This window comes from Seriola dumerili, unplaced genomic scaffold (assembly GCF_002260705.1).
Source record: "Seriola dumerili isolate Sdu_G_001 unplaced genomic scaffold, Sdu_1.0 BDQW01000331.1, whole genome shotgun sequence".
Lineage (NCBI taxonomy): Eukaryota > Metazoa > Chordata > Actinopteri > Carangiformes > Carangidae > Seriola > Seriola dumerili.
This window is the reverse complement of record NW_019174586.1, coordinates 1,019,903-1,042,048: the sequence shown is the minus strand read 5'-3', so window position 1 is coordinate 1,042,048 and position 22,146 is coordinate 1,019,903. Positions and strand designations below refer to the sequence as shown.

Genomic DNA, 22,146 nt, shown 5'->3' with positions numbered 1-22,146 from the left:
TCATCATGCATGTGTAATACTTATAGATAGAGACAGAGGGAGTGAGTGAGAGAGAGAGAGAGAGCAAATGAGCAACAGAGAGGGAGGAAGTTTGTCTTCCTCTCTCATCACTGGAGGACTTCACACTTCACCTCTTAGGCACCGACTGATCAAACATGCCGGAAATGTAAAAGGTAACTTTGTTTAAAATCATATTTAAGGAGATTTACCAACTGATCTCTTGGTTTGGTTATTTCCTCTAGGTGTGGTTATGTTTGTGGTTGAAGGACAGGAAGTTGACTTAGACTACTTTACACTTATGCTAAAAAACTGAGGCAGCAGATCCCCTAACCCTGGCTCGAATAAGAGACAAGGTAAAACGTACTCTTAAAATCATATTAAGTACAGTAGAACAATTCTTATTGATCACCAAGATAAATACTTTGTATACTACTAACAACTACTACTATTACTGACGGGGTGAAGGTATTGAACATCTTTGGTATTTCTACATGTGGAAGGCTTTGTAAAGTCACAAATTCCTGACATCTCTCCTCTAATCATGATGACAGAGTAGACAGACATGGCGAATCATGAGAGTCTCTTCCTCTCTTTCAGTAAGATGTTGAGTCCGTCAAGTCCAGCTCAGAAGAACCTCAGTGAAGAGGACAGCTCTGGATCTGATGCTGGGTCTGAGGTCGGTCTAGAGCCTGAGACAGACCGGTTTGGCTTCATTCTGACCAATGGATCCACAGCTGGGTGAGCACTTCCAGATGTGTGCTTGTCTACTGTTTGTGTAACAATAGTGAGGTTGGCACTGTAACCAAAACCAGGTATTCTGCTTCTCTGTTTTCATTTCTGTGTTTAATTAAATAGGTCAAACGAGAGAGAGACAAATGTATGCTGAGGTGGCTGTTGAAATTGCTAAACTGTTTCCAGGTAGATAAGACTCTAGAAAGTCCAACGTTTATAAAAATACAGACTCTATCCAGACAAAATCTCTGTTCATTACTAAAATGTATTCTTTATTAATGATCAAAAACATAAACTTTAACATTTCAAAAATGTTTTAAATGTTTGTGATCAAATGTAAGGTTTTCATACATTATTATCAGATAGCTGAACTATACATACAGTATTTCAGTCAACAGTGAGGCAATGTGACCCTTTAAAATAAAGTCAATCAAAGTTTCTCATCGCAGGGGATGGTCTTGAGTTGGACGTGAGCTGCTTGTGTCTTTAATCTTTAAGATTCAGATATTTTCCTGTTGTTTCTGTCAGTGCAAGAAGAAATTACTCAAAACAAAATGTTTCCATGCATGCTGGAAAACAATCTGATTAGAAGACTGCAGGTTAACTGAAAGTCTCTAAAGAGCTTGTTTTTTATAGGCTCATCTACAAACCGCTCTGCCTCTCAGAGAGGCAACCCAATCTGCAAGGGCCTTAAATTGTATTAATGGGGATCCATTTTGAATCAGGACAGAAACCTTTACGACAAAACTGTGTCAGGCCTGTTCGAAGTGAAAGGAAGAGACAAAACCTATATTACAAAACCTACATTATAATACACTCTGGGGATGCTGTAATAATGTGGATTTTATAATTCTGCAGAAACATGTAAAATCCATGCCAGAAAGAGCACAAACTGCAATGAACTTTTAACTTTTAAATTTTTACTTTCTGACAATACAAGCCAACACTTTCAAAAATCAATTGACTACATATCTAAATTACCTTCGAACAACAATGAAACAAAAAATCTTGGTGGTGGGCTTCATTTGAAGCAATTTAAAATCAGGATGAGACCAGTTGAACAAAGAGCTACCTGTCGTCTTCGTACTTTCCTCATTGATAACATCCTGACCTGTTGCCATGGAGACATCACACTGCTAACGTGTGGTTTTCCTGTTTCCTGTCTTGTTTTTCGGAGCATTGCCTTTCTGTAATGACAACACACAAAAGAGCACGCAGAAATGCTGCACAATGACTTAAAGGTCTCAAGCTAACTGTTTTGAGAGCCTTAAAGCTATACAGTCAATGGATGAGACACACAAGAGGCATGCATTGCTGTAGGATTACTGTTGTTTCATGTTTTAAAAATACTTACCTGGTGTTTTGTATGATGTTTTGTGTCAGGAGTGTGGGCCCGCCCCCTGAATTGGTCAGGCAGAGAGAGACCAAATGGATCAACATCATTCTCCAATGGGATCGCATGTTGTTGAAGAAGACCAGCAAGGTGTGCCCCATCTTAGACACTTTAAGTCATTACATAGAAGGGCACTCAGAGAGTGCAGACCTCTGCCAAGGCCAATGTAAAACAACACACACCAGACTTCAGAGAAAGAAATTCAAACTCACAGTTAATGATCGAGATCTGCCACAAAATTTTTATGGGTTCTTCCCTAGCTTATGCCCCATCCCTCAATTTGGTGCAAACCAGTTCATTGCGTGATCCTGCAGACAAACAAACAAACAAACAAACAAACTCACTGTCACACTGTCGTGCATCACTGGGACTCTTTTCCTATTTTGACAAGTCAAAATGTCAGCTTTGAAAAAGGTTTTCATACTGTCAACTGATAATACAGAATCACATTGCTGTAGTCGTTTGTTTATGACTTCTCTGGGCTGATCCTGTGTCTCTGTTACCTATCTCTCTTCAGGTCAAAGTGCAGTGTCAGAAAGGCATCCCTGCCTCACTCAGAGCGAAGTGCTGGCCTCTGCTTTGTGCAGCAACTGAAAGGATGAAACAAAACGAACACCTCTACGAGGCAAGAAAACTCGTTACAAAGGATGCCGTGCAACTAGTGCAGAAACAATTAGTTGATTAATTGATTTCAAAATGTGGATCAAAAGACAAAATAATTGACACAATTTTGGCAATCAAGTAATTGTTTATGTTATTTTTCAAGCAAATGTGACACAATCTGATGCTATTCTCAATTTTATATCACATTTATATCATATTTATATTAGGTATCTTTTGTTTCTGTGTCAGTCTCTGGACTCGCAGCCTGCTCTGCAGAGCTGGGTGGATGTGATTGAAAGAGACCTGGACCGACAGTTCCCCTTCCATGAAATGTTCCTCTCCAAGGATGGACATGGGTAGAAAACATTTATACTTATGCTTGTTTCTGTTGAAAGAGTAGGTAGCTACAGAACAGTCCTGCAGTTTGTTTGGTCTTCAGCATACCTCTGCTACTCCCACCCCATCTCTGCATTCCTGCTTTCTCTGTGTGTGTGGAAAAATAAAAGTTCCTTCATTAAAACTAGAAAGTAGACAGTGATATAATTTGCTGTATTTTAACTTTGTAAACTCACCTCACTAATCGAACTTGGGTTTTATCAAAATATAATCATGAGTTTTAAACTTGTGGTTTGTGTGACTGACTATTGTGGTGTGTGTGTCTGTGTGTAGGCAGCGTGGTTTGTTCCGGGTGTTGAAAGCCTACACTCAGTACCAACCAGAAGAGGGTTACTGCCAGGCACAGGGGCCTGTGGCCGCAGTGCTGCTGATGAACATGCCTGCAGAGGTAGCAAAATGAAGAAGCTGCAAACCTTTTTAAAATACAGTTCATTAACCTGGATTTTACTGGAAAAACAAAAAGCTTTTTCAGACATTTAATGTGTACCACTGTTGGCATCATCTGTCTGTTAAAATGTAATATGTCTGTAATATGGCACAAACACTGGTTCAGAGGCATAAATACCTTGGCAGTAAATGTTCAAAAAATTAATGTTAATAAATGTTAAATTATCTAATGTGGCATCTAATATTCACCTTATCTAATGCTGACAGGAGGCCTTTTGGTGTTTGGTGCAGATCAGTGAGCAGTACCTGCCTGGATACTACAGCCCTCTGCTGGTGAGGACATGCACATATACATACATATGGACATACTTTTAAACCTGTTTAGTTTGCTGTACACAGATATTTCAAATATAGGCCAGTAAATTGAATCTGACAGTAGATTTTTGTTTGCTTGTGCTATGAATTAGCCCAAATTTAGAAAAATGCTAAGCTAATGTATCCATGCCATGTGTTGTACAGGAGGGAGTCCTGTTTGATGCAGGCATGTTGACCTGGGTCTTGAAAAGGACATGTCCTGCTGCACACAAACACCTGCAGCACCACGGAGTGGAGCCCCTCATGTTTGCCACTGACTGGCTGATGTGTCTGTTCACACGCCACCTGCCATTCAACACTCTGCTCCGAGTCTGGGATCTGTTTTTCTGCTACGGTAAATCCTCCACATTGGCTGATGGTCATACAAATTACATTGTATTCCAAAAGGGAGGCAAATAAATGTGTAATTTCATTGACACGATAATCTGTATATCATAACTGTGCTATATTGATTTGCGGAATAATTATTTGTTTGGAAATATTTTACAGCTTGTGATGGGTTTGATATGGCTACCACTGTTCCCCCGGGTGTCATTTTCACCTCTCTGTCCGTGCTTACCTCTCATCTCTTCTGTGCAGGGGTGCGGGTGCTGCTCCAGGTGGCGGTGGTGCTGGTGCGTCGGGTGCTGGGTCGTGCCGAGCTGAGGAAGCAGTGCCCGGGCCAGATGGAGACTCTGGAGAGGCTGAGGGGCGTCAGGGACCAGGTCCAGGAGGACGACGACGCCTTTATAGCAGAGGTAATAAACTGCTAAAATAATGTTCCAGACTGCGTTGAAAACTAGAATAACACACACATCAACTTTCATGCATTTTCATTAAAGCACCAGTTAGCCAGAAATATACATCCTGGTTATAAATCCAGTGTAATTTAGGCTTTTCACTGAACCTGAGCTGGAGGGAAAGCTAGACTGTTGTATGTCAACTTCAAGACATATACTGTAAGTGTATTTGCAATATGTCAGCTGCATTTTATTGAGAATAATGTAATAAAAGGAAAACGATATTCAAAATGTAACTCAGATTAACCACATCAAGGTTACTGTAATCTACCTTTACCCCCCCCCCCCCCCCCCCCCCCCCCCCCCCCCCCCCCCCCCGCACTCTCAGGTGTGTTCAATTCCACTGTCAGCCAGAGATCTGGAGAGACACACGGAGAAGGAACTACATAAGTGGAGGAAAGAAAGACCTTCATCCACCTTTGACCCCAGAGGTCGCTGTCTGGGATACCGGATGGCGTGGGCAAGAGCTCGGCTTAATGAGGAAGAACGGGACAGGAAAGAGAGACAGAGAGGGAACCTGTCTGTCCCTCTTTCTCGCTCGGCCTCCACTCTGTCCCTTTCTCCTTCGCTCCTTCACAAGAGGTTGAGGAAAGGGGGGAAAGCTAACACAGGTGAATGGGAAGGCGGTGGTAAAGTTGTGAGGCATCTTTCAATGGGAGCAAAGGAGGACTGGAGAAACTGGAACGAGTTCAATTTTAAGAAGGTTCAGGGCGTTCAGGAGGAGGAGGATGACGAGGAACACAAAAAACAGAGCGAATCAAAACTAACAATGAAAACTGAAGAGAAAGAACTTTTAGAGGAACCTAAAAAGATGGACAAAGTTCAAAACACACCAACAGAGCACTCAGAAGAAACAGAGACAGTAAAAGAACAGACTGAAGAAGTTGAAACAAAATTCACTGAAAAGGAGGCAAACCAACCCAAAGAGACAGAGGACAACAAAATAATTTCAGAACAGACAGAAGAAACAAATGAGGAAGCTCACCAACCCAAAGAGACAGAGGACAACAAAATCATTTCAGAACAGACAGAAGAAACAAATGAGGAAGCTCACCAACCCAAAGAGACAGAGGACAACAAAATCATTTCAGAACAGACAGAAGAAACAAATGAGGAAGCTCACCAACCCAAAGAGACAGAGGACAACAAAATCATTTCAGAACAGACAGAAGAAACAAATGAGGAAGCTCACCAACCCAAAGAGACAGAGGATAACAAAATCGTTTCAGAACAGACAGAAGAAACAAATGAGGAAGCTCACCAACCCAAAGAGACAGAGGACAACAAAATCGTTTCAGAACAGACAGAAGAAACAATTGAGGAGACAGAACCAAGCCAAAGTCCAACCAAAGATAAGACTGCTGAAAATCTTCTTCAGCCCACTGAACGGGGAGAGGAGTTGGACTCTTACAGCCAGTCACAAGTCCTGGAACAACAGAATCACAAAGGCCAGCACCAGGAAACCGAGGTCAAAGACACAAAGGAGGAGGCGGAAGAACAAGTGTCTGAAAGTAAATATTCAGCTGCTGTGGAGGAAAATCAAAACGAGATACAGAAAGGTGCCGATGCAGACCCACGAACAGATGAAGAAATTCAAGCAAGTGTAGATTCAAGTGAAGAACAGATGATCCAGGCTGAGATGAAACCAGAGGAGAGGACAGAAAGTAAACATGAGCCAAAGACACAGGTGGACGTTGTCACAGAAGTCTCAGAAGTCTCAGAAACAAGACCTGAGACAAGTTCAGACTCGGAGACAAACAGCAACATCGAAGCAGCAACTTTCACAGATCCAGATCTAACAATAGAGACAGGGACACAGGAAGAAGTGATCACAGAAACAGACAAAAACTCACAGGGTGATGCATTAAGCATGGCGTCATTAGCAGAAGCTGACATTGAAGAGTGCCACACCCAAACAGAGACAAAAACTGAGGGAAAGGTGGAGGAAAACGCAGCCGAGCAGAACGTATTAGAGATTGAAAAAGCAGAAATAGATTCAGAACAACACATTGATTCAAAGACAGAGACTAAGACAGAAACAGAAACATTAATCCTGTCTTCACCTGAATGCATCCAACAAGAAGACACTGATGTAGTAGCTGACACAGAAGATGATGCAGAAATGCCAGTCGCAGATGACACAGTGAAAGAGTCAAGTGAAGAATGTGCTCATTGTTCAGAGGAAGAGTGTGATACAGTAGCATCTGAACCCGCGCAGGAAAAAGAAGAAATCATTTTGACTGTGCACTCAGAGGCACAGGTTGACAACGGTCAAACACAAGCAGAGGAAACACCAGCTGAAACTCAGACAAATGTGGAGGCTCCTGACTCTGTAGCACCTCCAGAGAATGAGGAGACTCCAAAGCAAGCCGTAGCAGTGACTCTCACCACTGAGCCTGATGGGAAAACGAGTTCCTCTGAGGAACCTGCACCCGAAGAACCAAGAAGCCACGTCACTGTGGGTCCTTCGGAGGAGGAAGGGAGCACAGAAAATGTACAAGAAAACACTGTAGGAGAGGATGATGTCTTCATATCCACTCCTAACGTGACAGACAATCCACGTACTGACAGCAACCCACATGTCGAAAATACAGATGATTCTCCTGCTGAGTCAAACAACAGCAGTCTGACACAAGCCTCTGGGCACCGCAGTAACCGGACCTCTGGTGATTTCTGCGTCCGCAAGTCTTCCAGCTCCCGTGGGTCCAGGTTAACACGTAGGCTCTCCGAAGATCTCTTCACCATCCCACAGAAAACTAGCCAATCACAACCTGTCCCTAATCACCCAGAAGTTACACACGATGAATCACCGACCAATCCTGGAGCTGTAAACCAAACCCAAACCCCTCCTGATGTGACCCAGTCTTCAAAAGATTCCTTGTTACCGACCTCAGAAGTGACAGAGGGCACAGTGGAAGAGCAGGAGCCGTCCTCCCCCTCTAAACGTTTTGGTCTCTTCCGCAGGCTACGAGGAGAGCAGCCCAAAAAGGCAAAGAAAAAAGCGGAAAAGAAAATGCAAGTCCCCAAAATCCTGATTCAGGACTTCAGTGATGAAACCACGACGGGGAAACTGGTTGAAGAAGAGGGCGAGGAGAAACTTAGCTCCAGGGAGAGAAGGAGGAGGCGGAGGGAGCAAGAGAGAAGGGAGAAAGAGGAAGAGAGGTTGAGGAAGAAGAAAGAAAAGGAGATGGAGAAGGAGAGGGAGCGAGAGAGGAAGAAACCACAGACGAGGGGAAAAAGTTTTCAAGTGCAAAAGGAGAAAGCTGATCCACCTCAATCTGCAAAGACTGGCTCACAGACGCTTAGCTCTTCCACTTCTTATGCTGAATCTTACTTTTGACAAACATTTGTAATAGTACCTGGGGTGACTTGGTCTGAAGCACATGGTTATGATTATAACTTTTGATAAGTCTCAGTAGTAGCAGTTAAGACATTTAAACTGCCTGCACCACGGTAAGAGCTGCGCTTCATGTGATGAAGAAGTTTGGACCATTGTTTACAGCTATGTTATTGCTGCACCTTAATGAAAACTGCATCCATCCAGATGGGGTCGTCCTGTTTCATTGTCCTATCTGTTGAGGCACTGGTTTGAGAAGCAGACATTCCCCTCATCCTAAATCTTTGTTATACTTGAACTTTTTTTTTTTTTTTTTTTTACATGTAAATAAATAATAAATGATGTTAACATACTTTGAAAAATAAGTTTGTTTTATTCTGAGGGACTTTTTTGCTGCTGCACCTTGATCACAAACTGAACACTCAAAAAAAAAAACAAAAAAAAAACAGCAAGTGCTTCAAGTGTATTTTCACATAATCCCAGATTTCAACCATTAACATTATAATCCAATAAATGTGGTTCTATACTGATGGTAAAAGAAAAAACAACAAAACAGTGAAATTGAAAATAAAAGTCCAACATGTCCATTTCTGCATTTTCAAATAGTCCGGGAGGAATGGGGATACAGTAATAAAAGTGGACACACATGAGCCCACTTTCAGGTCAGTCCATCTTTCTCGGTCCACATCCCATCAGTCCATAGTCACCCTATTTTAAGTGTCATCCTCACTGTCACTGGCCAGCACTTCTTGACTTGTCACTGGTTGAGTACTCATCTGAGAAGACGGGGGAAGCACAGATCCAAAGAACAAGGAACAGAACTAAGGGAGAAGAACACAGAGGGGAAAAATATTAAATGACTACAGTATACTCACTGTATATTTTATCCAAATGTTAGACAGAAAAATCTGAAAGTACCATCTAGTCATTTGTTAGAATATATATAGGCTTAGTGCAGACTTCACAACTTGTGCCCTGATTCACCAGTATGAGACAAATTTAGTTTTAGCAGTTCAAGGCTTTTCTTGAGCTGCCACAGTTGCCAAGACAGTAAAATCAAATATATTTTATTTTATCATAACCTCAAAAAAAGGTACACTGGTAGCTGGAGCACCTTGAATATTAGTCTCTGATGGGATATGAGCGTCATTCAATGAGAGGACAAGGGAGAAAACGGGTGGTGAGGTGTGACAATGACTTCTCTCCTGTCTTTTTTCAATTTGTTCATTCACATCATTTGTTCCAGTCATTGACCTCTTAAAGTGGAATAATCTTGTAATCAGCAACCTAGTCTGAGATGAGTCGTGAGCTCCCACATCAACATGACAGCAGTCGGTGGTAAAAAAAAAAGAATATTCAGAGATTTTGGAGGTTTGGAGTCTGCACTTGGCCTCAGTAATCGTTGTGCATGACTACAAGGCTAAGGCAGAGGATGGTAAGATATTTTGAGAGGACCACTAATGAGCACATAGCTGCCAAGAGGAGAAACAAAATGTATGTTTATACTTTATGTGGTATTTTGTGCTTAAACAGCACATAGCACTGCTACAGAAACTCAAGTGTCATCTAGCTGTCAATGTTATGGTGTTATGGTGTGTCTTGGGACCTGGACTAGATTATGCCATTTGTAATGTATTGTTTTGATGGTTTGAAAGTAAATTAAGGTTAGAAAATTCACACTTCATTGTTTTATTATTTTGTAATTTTCTATAATTGTGCTATAAAAACACAATGACATATGCAAATGGTCAGCTATCTCCTTACATATTCATCAATTTATCTAAAAACCATACCTTCTTATTAGGTGGTCTGTCTGAATCAGCTGTCTCCTCCTCTTCCTCCTCCTCACTGTGTATCCTTGTCCTGTGATTGGCTGCAGCAGGCTGTTCTGAGTATGTGGATTCAGCTAATGGGGGTGTGGGTGGACCTGTAGCCGAGGGACCTGGTGCAATACTGGTATCCATTGCGATGAGGTAGGAGTCAATGTCATCACTCATGAAGTCATCGGGAGGGGGAGGTGGTGGTGAGTGTGCTCTGCAGGGTGGAGGGGAAATATGACATGAATGAGGAAGTGAAAGGTTAAAAAAATGTTGCTCTCAGGCTCCATACAGAGCTTCAGTGGAAGCCCACTCACATATAAGTTCAAGTTTATTCATGATGCTGAAACAGATCCCAGCTGCTGTAATGTCCGGAAATTAAAAAATTAAACTCAATAATAGTTTTACTATTCATGAGAAGAGCATCTTTAGTCCTGATATCAAGCAGAAAGTCTTCACCCTTTATTGTGCTGAGAAGCCACACCAACTACAACCCTATTGGTGATGTCCCTCTCACCCAGAGCTGGCTGGCTGGCAAGATGGAGAAGTACAGAATGTTGTACACACAGAGACCACAGATGGTTTAAAAGAGGTATTAAAATGCCAAGTTGAAGAAATCCTAACTGAAAACGCCAATCCACCCAGTCCATGACAGACAAGACATTGCACTTAACTTCAGCTTGTCAGAGACAGCCCTGAACACTCACCCCTGCCCACATCTATTACATAACCTGTGCTCCATTTATAACAAGTGATGAGTGACCAGATTGTGGAAGTGTTGAAAATTCAGCCTAAGCCATGTCCAATGCATCACATATGCTACATTTTCAATGATTAAATGGCTGTTTGTGTCAATTCAGAAAAACTCCAAACTACCAAACGTTAATTGCACTATGCCATAGACCACATGGACAAATGTGCACCTGCAGCTCGTGGTCAACTGCCTCTCCACCCAGAGAATGTAATTGTCCACCAGGTGGCATAGCATCCCTGCAAAATGAATGCTAAAATTTCCTGCCTGTCATTACAACTGAAGAAACTATTTGGTGAAACAGCTTTTTTTCACGTGTGCCATTGGCAAGCCTTTTCTAAAGACTGACTGACAACTGACTGACAACTGACTGACGTCTGAAGTCCAGCCTATTCAATTTGTTTTGAGTGTTACCGTCGTGTGTTGTTTTTACGGTGGTTGGGATCGTCAGAAAGCGTAGCCAACACAAAGTTCCCCTCCAGGACACTGTCTGTTACTGAAAGTACCACAGGACTGAAACACACAGGCACGCACAAAATTTAAATGTCAGTATATTGTGATAACACAATTGATCAACTGATATCTGTATGCGAGTATGCCTACCTTCCTGGCTCATCAAAGTACATAGAAATAGGGAGACCAGTGGACTCTGCAAACACTAACAAACCCTGAGGGAGAGATGACAACACATGCCTTAGCAAACCGTGATGAGAAACAAATGCAAGAAATCTACTTACCACAGCATATTTTAGCTGCCTACACCTTGCTCTCAATTCCTCTACAGGACTTCTCTCCCCAACCCTCTCTCTCCTGACTTATCCTCTTATTCTTTTGCACTGTCGTTCCTCCCTTTGTCTGCTGTCTCACCCGTAACTCCTTCAGACAAAACGTGACGCTGTTGTGAGCTTGGACAGCGAAATGGTCAAACTCGTCTGAAGCCAGACACAACTCTGTCAGCATGGCCTTGGATTGCTCTGAGAAGGACACAGAAGAAAAGAAAAGCAGGAGTGAACTGAAGACAAAAGCAGAGAAAGGTTTAAAAACAAGAAAAATAAAATTTATATTGTGCCTTTATAGTGCCTTATTACTGTTAACTTACAGAGGTAGAAAACTACCTCTGTTCACTAATGACAGCCAAAACTGCACAGAGCAATTCTGATTTGACGTCTGTCCACCAAACGAGGGCACCACTGGGTTCATATCCATCCTCTCTCCCTTTTTTTGTATAATTTCTCAACATCATTAACAGCATATTTTCTTATTTTTGTAATACAAAGCTCTTTCAGAGATACAATGATTCATTAGGGCTGTGGGGTTAGTAAATATAAGTAAATACACTCAAGCTATGTTTATCTTTCTATTTAGTTTTTCTCCTTTCATGGAAAGTTTTGACATCTCTGTACATGTGCCAAAAAAGTGACCCTGATTTTTTGTCACAAAGTTGCGTCACACTAAAATGTTCTTTTTGATTCTACGTTACTTGAATATCCAATGTGATGAGTATAAAAGATAAGATGAGTATAAAAAGTGTGTTATGACTTCTTAAAGAACAGTTCACAAGTTCTACAAATTCTAGTAAGTAAGTTTGCAGTTGCTGTGTGAAGAAATAGACAATTAAGTCACCTGTATCTTCATCTACATGGTTCCTGACCCACATCCGTTCATCACTCACTGCCACAGTGACTTCTTCCAGAGAGGGAGGGAAGTGCACGACTGTGTCCACCAGCAGCCTGAGAACAATGGGAAAACAAACATAGCGTAAGCTTCTAGTGAGGGAGGTGGACAGGAAGACAGCAATAAGCTACAGCTACATAAAAGACATTTCACTTTATTTGCAGACCAACAATAAATGTAACAGAGAGGGTCCAAGACAGAAAACAAGAGACGGATTGTCCATGCTACAAAAATATTTTTACAAATAAGAATGCAGAAAGAGTTCACAAACCTGGGCTGGGCCCTGAATACATTGGCACAGCTGTCCTTATCAAACACTGCCTGTAAGCTTTCACTGTCCTGGAAAGACAGGTTATGCGTCTTCAGCAGGCCTGCAGAGACAATGCCAACACACAAACACTTACACCAGGAATACCATGCAATGAATGCATGATGTGCTACAATAAAGAAAACATGTCAGTATAAATGAGCTGCAACCCTCCTAAAAGCATCCATGTTAAAGTAAAGTAATGTGAACCATCTGAGGAGGAAGTGAAGCACTGATACCGTGTTTGCAGTGCAAGGTGAAGGTGAGGCGGTCCTTCTGCTTGTCCAACTCGATGTGACACTTTTCCACTGTCTTCTCCAGAGACGCCAGAGACCTGAACACTGCCTGCACACTCTGACTCATATATAAAAGGAACATAAAATGGGGAATAAATAAATATACACATGGGGATATGATCATGACTATGTTCGTAAAGCACTTTGTAATGTGGGTTTAGAAAAGTTTAGTTTGGGATTATTAGCATTCTTTTTATTATATGAAGCTGCCAAGAAAATATTTTTGTGATATATCCGCACCTTACATTAATTTAAAAAATCTACAAGTGTACAATTGCCCAACATTCTTCACATTTTGGTGACAAATGGTCTACCCTTTGAAATTATTGTCATGTACAACTGTTAAAACAAGGAAGCTCGGAGGTTTTGCACAAGGCACACAAAGATAACCACAAGGCAGTACCATGGTAGCAACATGACAGGAAAGATAGTGTTTGAAGTTGAGTAGAGAGAAGAATTTATCTGGCTCTGCTCTGAATAATGGATACGGCATCAGTCAAACCCAGACATGGGTACTGCAGTTGCCAGGGGGTAGAAATATTTTGGACTTGCGTTGCTAAAACTAAAATACATCCACATATTTGTGTGTAGGTGGGGAAAAAAATACATAAATAGGATTACAATTTGATGTTATGCTGCTCTTTACTATATTACTGTCACTGTATACACAAACATCAGCTGTCCAGGATATGCCTCCCACCAACCTGAATTAGATGTAACACTTTAACATCATGCACTGTGATTGAGAGTTCATGAAAACTGGTGAGTATATGAGCAGAGAGGTCACTGCAAGTCTAAATGGTAATATGAAAGCAAACCTAGTAACAAAAGAAAAAAAAAGGAGACCAAGAATAAACATCAACAGCTCCAGGGTCACTATGTCATGTGTTAAAAAAGTACTGTGATAATATCAAAAGGACAGGTGCTGCTGATTAAGAAGTACTTGAGCTCATCCGATAAGGCTGACATAGATCATTTCAGCCCATGTAAATGTGCTGGCCATGAGAGACAATTTATATAAAGCATTAGAAGAAGCATGGCTCAACACACCTTTATTGCCATCTTGCAACGGAAGGCATGCCCACTGGGGATGGTGTACCTGTGCAAGAAATGGGAGGGGAAGTTGGTTTAAAACTCTTGGAAATGACACAAATAATGTGATGTTCAGCGACTCTCTCTCTATCTATCTCTCTCTCACACACAAACATTTCAGTGCCGATTATGAACACAGTCTGCACCTGCTGAAGAAGAGTGGTGCGAACAGGAAGCAAGCATATGCCGACCGAGAGGAGTTCACAGACCGCAGGGCCAGCTACAAGAGAGAGAGAGAGAGAGAGAGAGAGAGAGAGAGAGAGAGAGAGAGAGAAAGACAAAAAAAACAACACTATTCATTGACGCAAAGTATGCGGCAACAGGAAGCAACTAGATATATGCATGGTAGGAGGAAGTGTTGGGTGTGTGTCATTATCAGAGCAGCTCACCCCATCTTCCTGAGGCTCCACATACAGCTCATCACCGATCCTCGACAGGGAGTGGATGGCTTTGGCGAGCACTTGACGGTACATACACACATACATACAGTATTACTATCAACAGCTAAGTAATTCCATACACTGATGTTCTAGCTAAAGACAGAGCTGATAAAGCAGAAAATGTTTGCTACCTTTCACGTTTCCTCCCGTCACGACGCAGTCCATTTCTATAAAGTGGATAATACTTTTGCGTTAAGTTAGCAAACTCGGCTAAAAGTTAGCCGAAACTACCGGCTGCACACCATCAAAAACTGAACCAGCAGGGGTGTGACTGTTTGTACACGGCGCAGAATGTCACCCAGTGCTGAAAACATACTCCATTTGGTTATAGTTTTGTTTTTAAGTTTTATTTTCGGCTGTGGTTCAACTAAGCAGTATCTTACACCGATCTTGACGTTGTTTACGCCGCCATTGCCCGCTTCCGCTCCGTGAACCAATCAGAGACACAGGCGCTTGAGAGGCGTGGTTAATTACAGCCATGCGCAATGGGCGAAGAAAAACAGTGCAAAGAGAAGACTTTATTTTACAGATGCATAGTTAGTCTAAAGATGCGGTCAGGCGTTTAGAATGACAGATCACTTAACATCTGAAAATAGGGATATTTTAAGAGGAGGACAAATAGGCCTACATTTAATGTATTGCTAATAAGTTGATTTTAGTGGTTACAACAGTGGTAAGGAGTAGCTAAGTTCATTTATTTTTATTTAAGTACTGTGGAGAATGTAGATACAATTCTTAGATACTTTATTATGTATTTCTACTTAATATCATTTTATACTTCCACTCAGCTACATTTCAGAGACAGATTTTGTTCTTTTTACTTCAATACATTTATCTGACACCTGTAAAATAAAAGAAATATAATATAGTAACTAACAGCTGGCTAATATCAACAAATGTTAATTAAAAGAAATCAGAAAAAAGCACTCTCCAGGTTCCAGTACAACATTAGGGGATTCTACTGAAACTAACACCGACAGTAAAGCCTGTTTTAGAAAAAAATTAGCAGAATTTATATGAAATGGGTTATACCAAAAGTCATTGCAGGCATTTTCTATTTCTTTCATTCTGAAGACACATAAATAGCAGTTGCTCTCAAAAAACGCCCTGTAATTACCACTCAAGGGTCACAGTGGGAAGAGTGTGTGTGCACGTGTGAGTGAGGGAGTCAAGGAGAGAAATAGGAAGGAAGGGAGGGCAAATAGAAAGATGGGTAGAGATTCACAGAAAGAGGGAGAGTCACTGTCAATTCACAATTATCTCACCTTACTGGTCTTTCCTGTTGGTCTGCTTCAGTGTGTAAGATCTGAGGAACGCTGCCGTGCGCCATCCCTCCTCCCATCACTGGTGACTGCTGGAGAAGAGGTGTGACCAGAACAGTCTTCGTGTACTGAAACCTCAGACATTTGATGAAAGAGAGAGACTTTGAAGGGACTCAAGAGGACAAAGTCAGAAGTTCTTTTGAGTTTGGCTCGGCTTTGTGCCAAAACAACACAAACAGAGAGAGTGACTGCTGCTTAAACTTTTGAGGATTATGGAGAAGTGGAAAAAGAAACGTTTCTATCCTTGCTGAGGAGGTTAAATTTTAAGAAATGGATCTATCTTGATATTTGCTGTGAGAAACTATTAAGCCAATGATGGGAAAAGTTTGGAGCATGAAGAGAGAGGGAAACATCCCTACAGGAGTCTTAACAACAACAACTGGACACAGGGGTGACATGATTTTTTCATGATTAATTTCTTCTGTCTGGATATTCAGTTTCTTTTCAAAGCAACACATTACATTAGACTGTTTGAAATCCATAGTGGACTTTATTGCGGTGTTCACATGTACTCATTGTTGACATGCCTGTCTGTGACTTCTGGATTTGATACAAGGCAGTTTTCCTCCTAGATGTCTCAGTCACATAATCCAACAGACACTCAGGCCTTGCTGCAGTCCATGCTGCAGAGACTGAAGCTCCAGCCAGTGAAAGAGGGGCAGCCCTTGCTAAACACACCTGTACCCAACACAGCTGCTTCCACATTGAAGGAAGATGGAGAGAGAGGAGCCTCCAACCTCCAGAAAGTAAACAACAGTCCTGTAAATAGCTTTGAGTTATGGACCAATGGTATCCCATCAAGAGAGTGTGGGATCTCTGCTGCGGACAGTAATTTTGGCCTCAAAGGTGGGGAAATACAGCAACCAGGTCATGACAGGGGTCTCATTTCCTTTCCCACCCAGAAAGGCAACATTGATAATGACACGGGTGAGAACAGGGTGTGGGGACAGGCCACATCGCCTGGGATCACCCCAACAGGAACAGGACAGCTGTTTCCCGCTAAATCACATAAGGATGCTGATACCACTTCCTTTGAGAGGACTGACGGGGAAAGGGTGAGTTATGGCAGGTCTCCAATGACAGGACACATTCCTGGTAATAAAGATGCTGTCACAATGTTGGGACAGAATCAGGTCCAGGATCAGGGCTTTAAACCCAGGGGTTACAAGTGGTCCTTGACGCCCACAGATGCAAATCTTGATACGGAAAGTCAAGAGAATAAAGTCCTGCATATGGGAAATGGAGGATTGGGAGCTTTGGCACAGAGTAAAGACATAAAGTTTGTTGCAAATAGCCAAATAACAACAAACAGCAGCTCTAGAAGAAAACAGCGATCATCTGAGAATAAAACGAGGAGATGGACGCAGAAGATTAAGGAGAGATGGTTGGACAGGACGGGGACTTTTGGCAAAAAGGGAAAAGGAGAAGGTGGGAGAGTAGACCAGAAAAGTGAGGAAGGAACTGAGGTGAGTTGTGCCTTTTTATTACTTACTCAATATTATCAAAATTAAAAAAAAAAAACAGTAAAACTTCAGCTTGTTTACTTTGCAGACTTCACCTCCAAACCAGCTACTGAGAGCAGAAAGTCTCATCAATACATCAAATAAGGAGGAAGGAAGGACCGTCCTTCCATCAGACAGCAGTGATCCCAGTAAACTCCTTCCTGCACACACAGAGGACAGCACTCTTGATGGGCATGTCAGGTAATCAACCATCAAACTGCCCTAAAATTGCAAAAACACACCCAAACCAGTCCTGTAGTCAACCCTACATTAAAGTTATCACAATCAGGCTTTGTTGATTCGTCTCTTAGCCCTAAAGTTACACCAGAAAGATATGTGAGGTATTTCTGAGCTGTTTTCAACCATAGAGGTGATGTTAGTTTGCGCTGTTATGTTCCCTCTGATGTGTCAAACACACCCTTCTCAGTCTGACAGCGTCTGTCCTCAGACATCATCATTCACATGATCACATGACATGATCATTTCGATAACGTGTCTCATATGGGAACATCAAAAATGAGGCCATTGATGGAAGAAGTGTTCAGATGTTTTACTTCAGTAAAAGTATTCATACTACAATGTAAAAATACTGTATTACAAATACAATTTAAAAAACAACTGTCAGCTAAATGTACCTTAAGTAACAAAGGCAAAAGTACTCACTATGCATGCAGAATGGCCCTCATATACTGTTGTGTAGTTTAATTTACTATAACATTGCATTCCTATTTTATGTGCTTATTGTTAAAAAAAAAATTTCCCCAAAGTAACTAGTAACTACAACTGTCAAATAAATGTAGTGGAGTTAAAGTAGAAAGTAGCATGAAATGGAAACAATCAAGTTTAATACTAGTTGTATTTAGGTGCGGTGTTTGTTTTGATGTACCACCCCTGAAAGAGACACACACTCATACTCTGAGACTGACAGAATGGCTTGTAAAGGATGAGCCTTTCCTTTGTGGTTTAAGGATAAGAGTGGTGTTATTTTATATACTTATTATAGTCAGCAAATCCCTTTAAAAGACCAAAGCTCTCTCAATCTCTCAATACCTTCTGTCTTCTTTCTCCAAAGCCTTGGTGTTTTTGCCTTAAAAACAGCACTAGTGTCCTCCTGTGCACTGTTTTTCACTGTACTTGAAAGTCTTATTGAATTTTGTTCTCCTTATTCTTCTTGTCGCTGAAGATAGTTCATTATGGCTCCCTATGTTTGGGGTCATTGTCGTGCTGCAGAATGAATTTGGGACCAATCAGACACCTCGCTAATGTTGCAATCTAAAAATGTAAATTGCCAAAAAACTTTTGCACAGTACTGTATGTACTCACTTAGTTGTGTTGTGTTGTGTAAAAGAAAAACAAACACACAAATAGGAGGTTGATCTCTAGTATATTTATTGTCACAATAAGCAGTACACTACCACCAACCAAGAACAGTCTGGTTCCACAGGCTTCCCACCAAACTGAGTAACATCTGAAAACCATATGCTGCGATTGACAGAGCATAAAAACTAGTCAGAAAGCAGCAGTTAAAAAGTAGAACAAATGCAAACTTGTTCACTGAAAAAGGAGAAACTAGGCTCTAACACTGACAATTCCTGGATCAGTGTGTTGTCTGAAAAAATACTGCAACAATATCTACTTTTATATAATTAATAGTGTCAAATATGATTAGATTTAAATAAAAACATTTGGAACATGACAAGTGGCGTCTATGAAGGGGTACTTGAGGTCATCTGACAGGGTTGTGGGTATGTCAGACAAAAGAAGACGGAAACCGCTGCTCTAGTCAGTATTTATGGGACTAGCTAGTGTATGTGGGATTGAGTCAAAATAAACTGCACTGCCCAAGTTCATCATAATGAAGGGACATGTCACCCCGAGAGATGATGTGCCTTTTTTTATAACGTTTTTTGGGACGACAATGTAGCTCTATCGCACAGAGGAATAAGGCATATAAGGCGTTGGTTTTAGTCTTTCCATATAATTTGTTGACAGTATGAATCTCTTCTCTCGTGGCAGGTCCTCTAGTGATTTTGAGTTCGGCCTGGGCTCATTCAGCCTTCTCGAGGAGATCGTCACAGGTCAAGAGTGGGCAAAGTTCCTTAACCCCAACCTACCGGCCACCTCAGCCAATCACAGACCATCGGAAGAACAGCTGAGCCAACTCCAAATCCACGACAACAACCCGTGGAGCTTCAGGGGCACAGAGTCATCACCAGTTTCAGATTTCAGTATGGCACAAATATCGCCTGATGCTTTCCTACCTGTCAGCATGGACATGTCAGAGGGAAAACGACAGCAGTATATTCACACAGCAGCTAATCTATCAGAACCGATGGAAGATTTGCAGTCTGGAGAGAGAGGACGGGAACAACAACCTAGACCTCCATCCTTTGTAGAGGTCAGACATGACTTACTTACTCACTCAAAATTATGTTCTCCCATATTTTTTAGTGATTATTGTGCAATATTATTAAAAAAAACAAAACACACATAACCACATTTCTTTAACTCTACTTTTTTGTGTGACCTTTTTACTTTCACTTTTGAGTTGCTCACCATATCATCTGGTTTCAAATGCAGCCAAAACACAGTCTGGACAACTCAGCGCTGAAGAGAGTCCACCTCAACAGAAAGAGACACCATCAGTCAGCTGAGAGGAGAGACGAGAGGCTTCAAACTGAGATAATAAGTGACCTGAGAGAGGCAGGCAGAGGTGAGAACAACTTAATACTGAATAATCAGATATTTCAGGTACTTGATCTGAAAGAGGTTAGATGTGGTCACTTGCGGCAGACACATTTGACGGAAATTATGTTCTTTAGAAAAGGGAAATTCAGTTCTTTCTTTTGTCTCTTATTTTATAGGGGGGTCTATATCTTCACTGAGCATGACCAGCAGCCATTTGATGGATGAAACAGGAGAGTCACAACACGATATTGTCATGCCGTTACACACCCTAAACTCTTCTCCTACCCCTCTCTCTCCATCCTGTTTTAATCCTTTTGCTCCTGCACCTCGGGGGGTCCTCAAACACTCAATATCCCAGGATTCAGAGTCCTCTATGGAAACAGTGACAAAAAGGGTGAGATATCGTGCATCACAGTGCCTCCTTGTGGCATGAAACATAAAGATGCTATTTACACAGTATGTGTGTGTCCTACATCTATATTACATGCTTATTCTAAACCTATATTTATTAGCGTCCTGCTGACACTATTCTCCCACAATGCAATGCACAAAGGAAATGTAGGAGTTGCTCAGGGCTGTGAAAACTGTTGATGATGAAACAGCTCCAGAAACAAAAACAAAAACAAAATAACCTTTTAATTTTATATGCATGTAGTATGCAGATTAGTAGATTGTATTATAACTGCAAAAATACAGTATACTGTAGTAAGAGTTAGTAAGTACTGCAGTATGGGATTGGGGGAGGTCGAGGTGGTCATGTACTGTAGATCTTAATAATTTTGTTTAAAAGGTAGATTGTTTAAACAAAATAGCTATTTAATATTTAATATTTTTCATATGTAAGGCATCTCAATATAGACATTTTTTATATCTTTGTCTGCACAATAACATGTATTTATAGATTAAATATGTATCTGATTTTTAAATAGCCTATTAGTAACACTTTGTTTTTAGGTTAAGTTAGGTTAAATCCTGAATAATTTCCAAATTATTTCCAAGATGGTTTTTTTAATGCTTAATTTAAACCCATGTTAATATTATTCATTTCTTTCTAGAAACTTCATGTATGTTGATGTATGCATAATTATGAGCAGTCAGTGTTGCGTAGACCAATTATAACACTTAAGAATGATTTTTTAAAAAGTCATTTTATTAACTATTCTTTCTTGGCCACTTTCTGTTCGCCTTCCTGGTTCATTCTGTTCATCTTCTCTGGATCAGAGGCGAGTTGAGGAGAACCGCCGGGTTCATTTTTCAGAGGAGGTGCTGACCATTGCTGCTCCTGAGCTGGATGTGGATGCTACAGACTCCGAGGAGGATTCGGGAGCAGAGGAGGACTCTGTGATAGAGCAGGAGTGTGAGGTGGAGCAGGCAGCGGTGGAGGAGGTGGCACCAGCGCGTCGGCCTGCCCTCCCTACCTGGATACGGGCTCTGAAGAGAAGGAACATGGGGAGGAAGCACAGATAGTGACTGTGAAACTACAAAAAAGAGCATTTAGTCTCACACACTTGTTTCTATTTAAATAAATGGAAAAAAAAATCTAAATTTGGTAAGATAGTGAGTTTGTCTCAGAAGCAACTTCATTTAGTTTGAAGACTCTTTTTAAATAAACCAACAGTATCACAGTATTTGTAAAAACCACGAAACATATAAATGTTTGTTGACTGGACTTTTGTGGACACTTAAAGCACCTCTGTGTCCAATTGCTCCTCATCAATCTCTGCCACTGTTCAAAATGAAAATTTACCAAGTTTTTCTGAGCTGCACCCTATATTCAAAAATGGCAGCAAATCTAACCTCCTCATCTCACAAGGACTTTGATGTTTAAGCATCAACTGCAGATTATTAATTCAAGTGGATTATTCTTTTCTTTCTTTCTTTTTTTTACCCTTGACTGTTTTTAAGGCCATGCTCTCCACTGTCTGTATATTTAGACTGGATTATATATTGACAGTGTTGTACCAGCTTTTACAGCTTTTGTATGTGTTGCCCTCCTCCTTCAATATCACACTGGAGAGCAGCCCACTACAATGTGGTCTGCTGTCTATGGCACTGACTCATTCTCCATATCCTCTGCTTCTTGGTAATGGCTCCCCGTCCGGCCATCCTGACAATTAACCCCAGAGGGGGAAAGAGATATGACTTGGAGCTGAAGCAGTGATTTCTAATTTGTCTGCTACTCTCTGTTGAACGCTTGAAATGGTGAAACCCCATTTTGGAGCCATTTTCTTACTGGAGTCAGAGGGAAGCACTTT

At 41.2% G+C, this 22,146-nt stretch overlaps 3 protein-coding genes across 4 annotated transcripts; 2 read left to right on the top strand and 1 right to left on the bottom strand.

Moving 5' to 3' along the window:
- Positions 1-118: 118 nt before the first annotated feature.
- Positions 119-7,796, top strand: LOC111232506 (TBC1 domain family member 10A-like). Its single transcript, XM_022760064.1, has 10 exons — positions 119-173; positions 598-738; positions 2,116-2,215; positions 2,643-2,750; positions 2,978-3,084; positions 3,398-3,512; positions 3,779-3,844; positions 4,031-4,220; positions 4,466-4,623; positions 7,630-7,796. The coding sequence occupies exons 2-10, from the start codon at positions 602-604 to the stop codon at positions 7,714-7,716; spliced, it is 1,068 nt and encodes a 355-aa protein (XP_022615785.1). The 5' UTR covers positions 119-173; positions 598-601; the 3' UTR covers positions 7,717-7,796.
- Positions 7,797-8,386: 590 nt separating this feature from the next.
- On the bottom strand, positions 8,387-14,774 carry rad9a (RAD9 checkpoint clamp component A). 2 transcript variants are annotated; one of them, XM_022759916.1, is made up of 12 exons: positions 14,511-14,774; positions 14,329-14,399; positions 14,086-14,159; positions 13,898-13,946; positions 12,791-12,905; positions 12,516-12,615; positions 12,194-12,300; positions 11,438-11,544; positions 11,174-11,238; positions 10,985-11,083; positions 9,796-10,036; positions 8,387-8,823 (listed from the first exon to the last, which is right to left on the bottom strand). In XM_022759916.1, the coding sequence occupies exons 1-12, from the start codon at positions 14,542-14,544 to the stop codon at positions 8,716-8,718; spliced, it is 1,170 nt and encodes a 389-aa protein (XP_022615637.1). In that variant the 5' UTR covers positions 14,545-14,774; the 3' UTR covers positions 8,387-8,715. The 2 variants fall into 2 exon arrangements, with proteins under 2 accessions (XP_022615637.1, XP_022615638.1); XM_022759917.1 differs by lacking the exons at positions 14,086-14,159; positions 14,511-14,774 and having other exon boundaries at positions 14,329-14,368.
- Positions 14,318-22,146, top strand: LOC111232412. The gene is made up of 7 exons (XM_022759913.1): positions 14,318-14,406; positions 15,676-17,167; positions 17,253-17,404; positions 19,220-19,601; positions 19,784-19,916; positions 20,068-20,285; positions 21,113-22,146. The coding sequence occupies exons 2-7, from the start codon at positions 16,274-16,276 to the stop codon at positions 21,356-21,358; spliced, it is 2,025 nt and encodes a 674-aa protein (XP_022615634.1). The 5' UTR covers positions 14,318-14,406; positions 15,676-16,273; the 3' UTR covers positions 21,359-22,146.